This window comes from Microchirus variegatus (assembly GCF_963457635.1).
Source record: "Microchirus variegatus genome assembly, chromosome: 16".
Lineage (NCBI taxonomy): Eukaryota > Metazoa > Chordata > Actinopteri > Pleuronectiformes > Soleidae > Microchirus > Microchirus variegatus.
Genome location: NC_139817.1, coordinates 18,493,335 through 18,505,473, shown reverse-complemented (window position 1 = coordinate 18,505,473; position 12,139 = coordinate 18,493,335). Strand labels below are relative to the sequence as shown.

The following is a 12,139-nucleotide window of genomic DNA, read 5'->3' as shown; positions in this document are numbered from 1 at the left end:
AGTTCACACTGCTCCCTCGACAAACAACACAAACAGTCCTCACATTGTACCATTCCTCTTTCCTGGCCTGTTATTAAACAGACCCCGCTGCAGCAGTGTTGAAGCCTCCCCTTCAATTAGAACATGATTGATGATCACATGGAGGCCAATCTGAACACACACCATGCTGCACGACAAAGCTAAGCCCAGAGCACAGAGCTGCAAAACCCAGAAGGCACAGCCATTAACAGATCTGTTTGGAATCATTAGTGAAGTCTTTATTACTGCTGAGAGGCCTGATTGTTTCCATGAGCTGACCACTCACACTGACCTGTGGAGGAAAGAGTGCCTGAAGAATCTTTCATTTCTGTGTGGACATTTCCACAACTCCTGCTGAACACCATGTCAGCATGACTCATTTCTCATTCACACCTAAATTAAAAGCACATTTTTTAAACACCGGTCACCTTACAGTTTTTCCCTCTAGTGCTTCAGGTTTGACGTCACAAACTCACGAGAAACCAACACATGTGAACTGTGTTAAAGAACCATGACAAGAGCTATGAAGGTGATGCTACATTCACTTGTGTGTATAAAAGGAGCCATCACTGCACCATGCTGGCACCATGGTGTTTGTCAAGGTTATATTCATACTACTACATACTGCTACTAAAAAAAACATCCACATCCAGACGAGTGTTTAAACTCAGAAGTGATCTGTGTCTGTACATACATTCCTGGTCATTTATGTGCTGCTGTAAACAGGAAGTGAATTCTCTGCTCTGCAGATGCTTGATTAGTTTCAATTACTACACACTAACTCTGTTGAAAATATGAAACCACTATACTATATTGTGAATACTACTATATCATACTGTGGCCTATTTTTATTGTGGTCCACACTCACGAGATGCACACCTGCATACACACACGCACGCACGCACGCACACACATGCACGCACGCACGCACACACACACACACACACACACACACACACACACACACACACACACACACACACACACACACGCACGCACACACACACGAGTGATAGTAATTGACTGGTTAGATAATAAGATAATAAACAGGGAGGGAGATCATGTTGATACTGTGACGTGTCTGGGTTTACCACGAGAGAAGGATGCTAGCAAGCTAATGCTATCTACTGAACTTAAACCGAGGCGCTTGTAAAATAACACGAACATTGTTCTTAGACTCTCTATATATACATACTCATATGGTCTGCAAGTGCTGTGTAGAGAGAAGGAGGGTTCTATCTGTTATCACACAAAGTACAGCACCAGGGGAACCGGTGAGTGCGGTACACACACACAGTGCAGTGTTTTTGAGTTTGAGTCACACATGAACACACTTTCATGTACACACATACACACTAATGTGCACACACAGGCACACACTAGTGCACACAGAGTAAGAGGATGTGATGAAACCCATAATCATCACTGCCTTGGGGAAAAGGTGATAACGTGTCATACATACAGTGTGTCTGGGCATAAAACACTGTTCCTCCATATGAACAACATGTTCATATGGAACTGCAGAGTCAATCTCTCCTCTTTATGTGCCTTCATTGTCACGATCCACACTCCACTCACATCTCCACAAGCATTTCTGTTGTTTTCCCTGCGGCTCCGTGTTTTTCCTTCTTCTCTGCAGGAGGCGTGGTTGACCTACTTCCAGAAGACGCTGGTGATTGAGTCCACCTGCGCGACTCCACCGAGACGCTTGAAACCAAGTCACTTGCAACCTGCTTTGGAGGAAAACATTCAAGGCCACAGACCTCAGGTAAAGTGGTCAAAGTCCAGTGGCAAGAGAGAGGGGGCAACAATTGATGCATACCTGATCAAGAGATCAAGATCCTTGACAGAATCAGAGGAACAGTGGCGAAGAAACTTGAGAAAATGGGCGATCTGATCTACTCCTACAGAGCAGAACGTTTTGGAACAAAAAAGACAGGAAAGAAGCACAGGACACCATCAACCCCTTCCAAATCCAGAAGGCAGCAAGAGCTCCAGTGGCTTGTCAAAGAGAGAAGGGCAAAAGGAAGGAAAAGGGCGAGAACATCATTCTACAAGGATCCCTTCAGATTTGTGAAAGGACTCTTCACAAAGGAGAAGAGTGGGTCACTCCCAAAGAGGGAGTTATGGCGCGTTTCCAAGGGCTCGATTCTCCACGGCACGACGCAACACAGCACGGTTTAGCGAGTGTTTCCACTAGCGTAGTACCTGGAACCAGGTACTATTTTCAGTACCTGCTCTGGCGAGGTTCCAAGTGAGCTGCACAGGTACTATGCGCTGATTGGTCAAAACTTCCGGCCACTGATTGGCCAGAAGAAGAAGAAGTGTTGTCACTGGGTGCGTCATGAGCGTGACATAGGACACAGGATGCAGGAGTCTAATCCACCATTCCATGGACAAACGAGGAGGTCCAGACCTTCTTGTGCTTAGTCAACGACGAGAAAATACAGAACGAGCGCCGATGGTGGAGGATGGTAAGTGTTTTTCAGCATGAGAGCAACAGTAGCTAGTCGGCTACCTTTGTCCGCCCGTCTCCACGATGCAACGTTACTGACTAGCTAGTTAGCAATGTCCGCTAGTGCGTGCTCAGCCTACAACACATTACCTAAACATGTAAAATAACCCAGATTTGCACATGTTACGAATTAGACTTACTACCTTGTAATAACATGTTGTTTTTACGTGTTGCCAGATATAGTGTTGCGCGTGTAATTAAAGCTGATATGTACACTTCCTTTGTTCAAGAATCCCATTCCATATGCAAGGAAGGTTCATCATCCACCAGCAGCGACTCTCCAGCAGAGCCATCAGCGTCTTCCTCGCCAGCAGGACCTCGCTGCTGTCCTGCAAGACCACAACGTTGACGAAATTGAGCAGCAGGAGCTGAACCTGGCACAGCGAGACTGCCACGTCCAGATGCTCATCACCGAGGCCCGTGATGCACGCAAGCAGGAGGCTGCTCTGAGGAGGGAGGAGCTTTTTTTGGGATTTACTGTGTTGCACATTTTGCACTTTGGTTAGCCGTGTTTTTTGTGTGTCAATAAACTACAATGTGACTTATGAGGGGTTAAGAGTTAACAGTTTAACACTAATGTGCATCTGTGGTGTTTTGATAGTTTAGCAATTCCTAGCCTTAAAGTGTGGGTATTTCATAAATGTGTGACTTTTAAACACATTAGTTATCAGACATAATGGTGCTATAGCGGTTACTTGTGGCAGCCTTTACAAATAAAATGTATACAGACATTTCTGCAGAGAGTACAAACTTTTTTGAATGTTCAGTGAAAAACAATGAGGCAATTAACAATTTCACAGCAAGTGACGCATGAGACCCTCGCGCACATCTATGCCCTTTTCCACACCCTGTGCCACTGCCACCACAGGTTCACCCACTGTTCCTGCTGTGTGTGCATCCCAGTCGGTGTCATAATTCATAATTCTCACCATGATTTCACACAGGTTATGCAGAGCACAGCAGCAGAGTCACCACCATGGATTTTACCAGCTGAACATCACAGTCATTCCTTTTCAGGAGGCAACGCAGTTTTTCACTGAGGGAGGGAAGAGCAGTTTGTATCTTACCTTCAGCTGTAGGTGCAGCGCCACTCTGAGCCTCAGCCACAGCATCTGGATCTGCTGACACACCTGGATCAGCTGCACAGAGAGCACAACAGGTGTGTTAGCAACACAAACTACATCACCACCTGCAAATCATTACAAACTAGTAGCACATTTTTCAAATGCTAACGCACAACTGCTTATAGCCTGGCTAATTCCAGACCACAGCTCAAGATCATTTCATTTCATTTTGACATTTTGAATATTTGTCTGGCAAGAGGCATGATCAACAGAACAATGGATCAAAATGCCTCTGTATGCAGTTGGGTAGAACTACAACCAATCGGACCAATGATCTGGATGACATATGCGATGGAATATGCATCAAAAATATGGTTGTTGAAGTCATGTGACCTGCAGAGGATGGAGAGGATGGATGCGTAGCACTTTTGCTCCCTATTCAATCAGAATCAGAATACTTTAATTATCCCGAAGGAAATTGTTTTCGTTACAGTTGCTCCATATCAGACTCAGCAAGTACAGAAAGCGCACACAAGTTAAAAATAGCACACAAGTTAAAAAAAATAAATTAAATTAAATTTAAAAAAGAGCAACAAATGGAGTGCAAGAAATTAAGATTAAAATTAAAGAAAATAGTACAAAGCCTTGTTTAAAACAAGAATGACAAAAATGAATGAGTTATGTGAATGAATGAATAAATGTGATTATACATTGACCGGATACCTCTACAGATGGGAGTTAAAGTCTAGATTAGATAAATCTAATGGCCACAGGCAGGAATTATTTCCTGTGCCGTTCAGTGGTGCATCTTGGTGGAATCAGTCTCTCACTGAACGAGCTCCTGTGACCGGCCAGCACGTCATGGAGTGGATGGAGGTTGTTGTCCAGTATTGTCCTTAACTTGCACAACATTCTCCTCTCTGAGACCTCCATGAGAGAGTCCAACTCCACCCCCACAACGTTGCTGGCTTTGCGGATGAGTGTGTTGAGTCTGTTTGCATCAGCGACCCTCAGCCTGCTGCCCCAGCAAGCAACAGCATAGAGGATCGCACTGGTCAGAACAGACTCATAAAATCCTGAGCATGATCCGACAAATGTTGAATGACTTCAGCCGCCTCAAGAAATAGAGATGTCTTAGGCCCTTCTTGTAGATGGCATGTGTTTATTGTCCAGTCCAGTTTGTTGTCAATGTGGACTCCAAGGTATTTGTAGTCCTTGACCACATCCACATCAAATCCTTGGATGGAAAGAGGGGTCACTGTTGTCTTGGACCTCCTAAAGTCCACAAACAGTTCCTTTGTCTTCGTCACATTAAGCTGCAGATGGTTCAGCATGCACCAGGTGGCGAAGGAGTCCACTGCAGCCCGGTACTCATCACCCGCTCTGATGCATCCAACTAACGCAGAGTCATCAGAGAACTTCTGAAGATGGCAGGTGTCTGTGCGGTAGCAGAAGTCACTAGTGTAAAGGGTGAAGAGGAAGGGGGAGAGGACAGTCCCTTGTGGTGCCCCGGTGTTGCAGACCAACCTGTCAGACACACTGATCCAGGATGAGTCTCTCCAGGGTCTTCATGACATGAGACATCAGTGCCACAGGTCTGTAATCCTGAGAACCACTGGGACATGGCGTCTTTGGTACTGGAACCAGGCACGATGTCTTCCACAGCACTGGGACCCTCTGCAGGCTCAGATTCATTCTGAAGAGGTGATGGACTCCACACAGCTGGGGGGCACAGGCTTTGAGGATGAGGGGGCTCACACCATCCTGCAGACTTGCGTGCGTAGAGTCTCATCAGTTGCCTCTGGACCTGATTGTCAGTGAAGGTGACAGGTGTGGGAGGGGTGTCAGGTCTCACATAGGAGGCAATGTTGGAGAGAGGAGGAGGGCGAGGGAGAGAGAGTGGAGTAGCTGGGGGTTGCAGGCCGACAGGTAAATCTTTTCTTTTTTGTCAAATCTTTTAAAGAACAAATTCAGCTCGTTGGCCCTGTCCTCCCCACCTTCAGCTCCCTTGCTGTTTGATGGCCTGAAACCAGTGATGGTCTTCATACCACTCCAAACCTCTCTCATGTTGTTTTGCTGGAGTTTCCACTCCAGCTTCCTCTTGTAATTGTCCTTTGCCTCTTTGATCTTGACCCTCAGTAGCCCCTGTGTCATTCGCACCTCCTCCCTGTTGTCAGCTCTGAAGGTTCTCTTCTTATCATTGAGGAGTGCCTTTATGTCCTTTGTTACCCACAGCTTGTTATTCGGATAACAATGGACGGTCTGAACTGGAACAATGGAGTCAGTGAAGTAGGTGATATAATCCGTTATGCACTCTGTAAGCTCATTCAAGTCCTCAGCATAGGGCTCACAGAGTACCTGCCAGTCTGTCACCTCAAGAGTTCTCTCCTCTCTGGTGGTACAGGTCAGATACTGGGTGAAAGTTGGGAGTGTGGTGTCCCTGGTGAGGTGGTTAAAGTCACCTGAGATGGCAATTTCCATTTTCCATTTCATTTGAAAAACTGCTTTTTTTTTTAACTTAACCTCTATTTTTGAGCGTGTTGTGACATTTTAACAGCCACCCTGTGGGATAGCGAAGCCAAAAAGTTCCACCAGGCCTCTTCAACCCAACCACAACACGTCCGACGAAGACGAGGGTGAGCAGGGAAACAAGCTAACGGCCATGCTAGAGGTGGCCACGGAAAAACAGCGGGAGATTATAGTGGGGCAGTTCGCAGGGTTAAATGGAACGCTCGACGAAATATAAAAACTGAGATGTCTTGTTGCACTAAGGATGTTGTATGATGTATTGAATGGGCCAGTTAAACATGCGGCTTGCTTAGATTTACTTTGCTGGTCGTAAACTGGCATTTATGTCAATGTATGCACCTAACCAATTTGATCCTATATTTTTCACCACACTACCTGATATTCTGTCTGAGATGCATGATTTTGCTATAATCATGGGTGCAGATATGAATAGTGTTGTAAACTCCGCCTTAGACTGCTCAAGCCCCACTGGACACTTTTCTCACTCTCACTCTCAAAGCTCAGCCTCTCTGTCCAAATTTATCTGACTTAATTGATGTATTTCATGCTTTTAATCCTTCAGTTAAGCAATATAGTTTTGATTCAGATAGACACAAAATCTACTCTCGCATTACTACATCTTAACCACCAGTTCAATCTCCGGGTTAGACATTTTCGGCCCATTTCCAAGCTGCCTTTTCTCTCAAAAATCTTGGAGAATATTACTGATTTTGGTGACTTTATTGCGCTTGTCCTGCTTGACCTTACTGCTGCTTTTGATACAGTGGACCACAACATCTTACTGTTGCGTTTACAGCATCCAGTGGGCATTAGTACTGCACAATAACGGTTCAGGTTATATCTGGCAGAACTATGTGTGTAAGGCTAGGTGTTTCAGAATCCTCATCTACTCCCCTGTCATGGGGGTTCCACAGGGCTCAATTTTAGGGCCCTTGCTTTTTTCAATTTATTTACTTCCCTTGGGTTCCATCCTTAGGAAACATGTGATCTCCTTCCACTATTACACTGATGACAGGCAGATCTATGTACCCCTAAAGCAGAAGGAGGCCTCCTCGCTCAATTCACTTCTTGAGATAAAAGCATGGATGGCCCTGAACTTTTCACATTTTAATGAAAGGAAGACGGAAGTGATCGTGTTTTGAACCAATGGCTCCAGTGAGTCCCTTCCTGTTGACCTATGCCCCTTGACACAGTATGTATAGCAGGGGTCTCAAACTCAATTAGCCTGGGGGCCGCATGAGTTAGAGTCTCGGTGAGGCTGGGCCGCAAGTAATCAAAAAAGAACCCCCCCCCATATTGAAAATTTGAGGTAAAAATGGGGCATTCTGAGGCTTTTTGAAAGACCATTATGGTGACTCATGAAGTAAGGGCAAGTAACTCAAAATGGAAAAAAACTAAATTAATTATTATGCCAATTCTGTAACATTGTTTATTAATCTAATTTTGTTGTTATGGCTGGGACTGTGTGTACTGACATCATTAAAGTCAAGTCATTGCAATTATAGAGTGTGACAGCACTTTGTTTAAAATGTTGTTGTTTTTAACGTGCTTTATAAATAAAGTTGGAAATTAATGCACAATTATACTTCACTGGAACATTGTGAAATATATATATAAAACAATGTGATTAATTAAGAAACATTTAAGAATTGCAAGGTTTGACCAACACTAACTATCTGTTTGTCAACTAGTTTAACATCTCAAAGCCAATTATTCCTAATTGTTGCATGATCATCAGTTGACAGTCGACACAACCTGTGGAGACCTGCTGCTGCTTTGCTGACACTGCAAACCCAGAACTACATTTGCTGGAAATTTGATTCAAGCCTGCAATGACTCAAGCCACACCAGCCAATCAGAAAGCAGGACAGGTTGACAGTGGCTGAACCTGAACAGGAAAACCACACTGACTCATTAGAGAGAAGGAGAAGGAGGAAAAAAAACATGTCAACACAAACAATATGACATAAACTGGCAAAAGTCATATTTTTGTGTTTCCATGTTTAACCACTCTGGCTGTTCTTAATTTGTATATGTAATTGATACTTTGGCTGCTCAAATAGATTGAGCCTGGCTCTCGTGGAAGCTAATCAGGATCAGGCACACAAGAGTAGACACAATTTATGGCTTGGTTATTAGCTCAACATGACTTGGCATTGGCTTGTGTCCCAGTGATACAGAGCATGTGTTAGACAGATGTGGATGCAGTGAGTAAAACCATACAGCATTCCTTTCAGTAGCCGTACTTCCCTCTATAGATTAGAGTTTAATCCAGCCATAAATGTGAGCAAAGTTTCCGTCAGGAGGAGAAGGTGCAGATGCAGATTCTGTGTTCACTCTCACAGCCACTATATATGGATAATAAAGACCATTCTTCTCGACCTCCACGTCTAATCTTCTAAATATCATAGTAGTTTAAATCACAGTCAGGTTGAAGCACAAAACACTAGTGTTTGATCTTTGCCTCTCTCAGGTAACTGCTTCATTCTGGGACACCACGCCAGCTCACGTCAGCTCTGTTACTGCAGACTTCAGCCAAAACATGTACACAAAAAAAATCCAGTATGTACAGTATGTTCTGCACATTCGTGCATTGCTCCTGTTCATCATGAGACAACAGTCTGTATCTGTATTCATCACATCAAGAAGAAAACAGGGAGATATTCAACAAACTATTACTTAACGACCCACATGTTTATACAGTAACACAACTATGATCCTGGTAATGTGTTTACTGAGGTGATAGTTTGACTGTAGCTGGAGTTCATTTGGTTTCATTTCCACACGTGAGTCCTGGAAAAATATATGTACAATATACAGACTATACAGGTATATTGTTTTATACTGTTTTTTAAAGGTTCAGTATGTAAAAATTAGTAGCATCTAATGGAACGAAAATTATATAGGAGTATTATACACTTGTAATTACACTTATAAACACATACTCATACACAGTCTGCTGACACAGCCGTCAGGAGCAACGTGTCTTGCCCATCGGCATGTAGACTAGTAGAGCTGAGAAAGACGACTGTTGTATAATCAATTAATCAGTTAATAATAAATAATAATAATTAATTTCCAATTATTTTGTGTGTTTTATTATTATTATTATTATTATTGTTATTATTATCATCATTATTATTATTATTATTATTATTATTCATAAAAACTAGTTCATATGTTCTGGGAGTTTTGTTCCTTTGCAAGAGTAAACTGAGTGAGTTTTGGTTTATGAACAAAACAAAACATAATTTTAATGTTTTCAGCCCTTTGACACCTAAGCCTCAAAATGTCCGTCTGGACTTTTTTGCTTATTTTAACCATACAAGGGCCAGAAAATGTCCTGTGACTAAGTGCTTTTGGCAATTTGCAAGAATAACTCAATATCTGTCAGATATTTACAATTTACTGATGTTAACTGTTTAAGACCATAACCGTATAATATTTTTTGCTTATTTTAAACCATAAAATGTACTGTGAGTAAGTGATTTTTGCACATTATTTCCAGAATAACTTTCACCTAACAACCCAACAACGCTAACCCTAACCCATAACAATAGTTATTGTCAATTTACTTTATGCTAAAATGGTGTAATAACAATTTAAAATGAAAAAAATATGGCATTGAAATAAATGTATTTAAAAAACCAAAACAAAAAGCTGGGATCAGCTGTTAGCGATCCACTATACACTGTGCTGCTGAAGGAGCGACCCGATGTCCCTCGTGAGCTGAGGAGGAGACAACGGGGGTGTCGCGCTGGAGCGATGGAGCCCCCCCCCCCCAGAAGTTGCTTTGAGTCAACTCTGTGGGAAGAACTCTGTGAGGGACATCGACAGTCTCACACACACAATAAGCACTGTACCCACCAGGACAGTACGAAGTTTCTCTAACAACAAACCTTGGATTAATCCTGACATAAAGGCTCTTCTTAAGGAGAAAAAGAAAGCTTTTAGGTCAGGAAACAAGGAGGAGCTAAAGACTGTACAGTGGGCTAATGACCTAAACTTATTCTTTAATAGGAGGTTTGATCAGCCTCCCACCCCTCCCCTAACCCAGCCAGCCCTGCTGCAACCCCTTTCATCTACACCCTCCCTACTGTTCCCAGCTTACCTCCCTTCATCACACAACCACTGTTTCACTCTGTCCTTCACACCTAAAGCCCAATGTATACTTCTGCGTAAAGTGCGCTACGTAGGTTACAGAGACCCCTCTACGTCACTGGAGAGGCTGTCGTAGTCTCCGACTGCACGAAATATTTTCTAAGTGTCGGTCAATCCGTCAAGGGAGAACGGAGACGACAAGGGCTGCGATTGGTCCTCAGGACAGGCCGAGATAACGCTAGCTCAAGAATATCAAGGCGAAAAAGGCTTCTCCAGGACTCCCTTGAAAAAGAGGTTCTTAATCTCAATGGGACTTTCCTGGTTAAATAAAGGTTAAATAAAAAAATAAAAAAATACAAAAAAGGCTGCAGGTCCTGACAGCATCAACTCCTGGCTCCTCAAATCCTGTGCAGCTCAGCTGTGCGGGATTATGGGGATCATCTTCAACATGAGCCTTAAACTGGACAGAGTACCACAGTTATGAAAGACCTCCTGTGTGGTACTGGTGCCAAAAACATCTCAACAGTCCCACCTGATGGAGATCCTAGAGCGGCTGGTGCTGTCTCATCTTCGCCCTGTGGTAAGACCAGCGATGGACCCGCTGCAATTCGCGTACCAGCGTAGCATCGTGGTGGATGACGCTGTCATCTACCTGCAGGACAGAGCTCTTTCTCACCTGGAGAAGTCTGGGAGCACTGTGGGGATCATGTTTTTTGATTTCTGCAGTACAGAGAAATTGTACAGGACTTTGTGGACTGGTCCCTGTGGAACCGCCTCCAGATCAATGTGGGGAAAACTAAGGAACTGGTGGTGGACTTCCACAGGAGACGACACTCTCCTCCATCAGCCGTGAACATCCAGGAAATGGACATTGAGATGGTAACATCTGACAAATACCTGGATGTTCACATTAATAATAAACTGGACTGGTCTGATCATACTGCTGTTAATGCAATGTGTGCTTGCACAAACTTGCTGTTTTCTATATGCTCGCTGTTAAAGGGTTAAAACACAGATTGATATTATGACCATTTTCTAACATTTTACTGACAGATTCATTGATGGTTTTGCAGCTTGGTTTAAATGCAAAGTTTCCTGATTGTGATAGCTGCAATGTGAGGCCATGTACGGACTCTGCCTCCTTCATTCTGCAGCTAATCCACTTTACAATTCAAAAAAATTTAGGATTTTTCTTAGTTGCTGTGAGCACATTAAAAATCATTCATCATCATTCACTATCGTTATCACGACACAACACTGCTTAAAAAAACTCCAAAACTCAAACAAAAATCACTTCAAATAAAAAAAACATTTTCATTCGAAAACAAAGTGTTCAAATGCAGTTTTTTTGAGTCTCAAATGTGTTTTTTGCATTCAAAAACCTTTATTCTATGATCGAAAAAAAGTTTTTTTTTGATTTAAGTGATTTTTTTAATTGACATTTTTTTGTTGTTGTTTGAAGCAACTTCTTTTTTGATTGCATTATACAGATACAAATGTCCTACCCGTTATATGGCCCAAACACAAAACAACATTACTTCAATTAAAAAAGTTGCTTTTAACAAAAAACAAGAAAACATTTTCAATAAAAGAAAAACAGTGTTCAAATGCGATTTTGTGAGTCTCAAACACTCTTTTCTTTGATTGAAAAGGTTTTTTTTGATTGAAGTGAAGGTTTTTTTGATTGAAAAAAAATATTTTGATTGATTAATAAAGACACAAATCTACCTCCATATAAACCCAACCAACAAATTATATAGTTTTAGTCAGGAGACTAAGAAATACCACGACAACCAGAGTTTCCTATATGTGGTCACAGACTGTAACTCCGACTGATCACATGTATCTACAGCACTGGAAAATAAGTGATTCAAGTGATAGGATGTGTCTTTTCCACGCAGAGCTGAGAGAG

The 12,139-nt window shown here is 42.7% G+C and overlaps 1 protein-coding gene across 1 annotated transcript in view; it reads right to left on the bottom strand.

Moving 5' to 3' along the window:
* Positions 1-6,078, bottom strand: part of ror2 (receptor tyrosine kinase-like orphan receptor 2) — a gene marked incomplete at both ends in the record, with an annotated part of 31,760 nt that extends 25,682 nt beyond the window's left edge. The window contains 5 exons of the mRNA XM_083902363.1: positions 3,601-3,678; positions 4,428-4,648; positions 4,888-5,035; positions 5,125-5,505; positions 5,595-6,078. Coding sequence (XP_083758489.1) covers positions 3,601-3,678; positions 4,428-4,648; positions 4,888-5,035; positions 5,125-5,505; positions 5,595-6,078 — 1,312 coding nt within the window. The remainder of the gene's footprint in view (positions 1-3,600; positions 3,679-4,427; positions 4,649-4,887; positions 5,036-5,124; positions 5,506-5,594) is intronic.
* Positions 6,079-12,139: the final 6,061 nt, after the last annotated feature.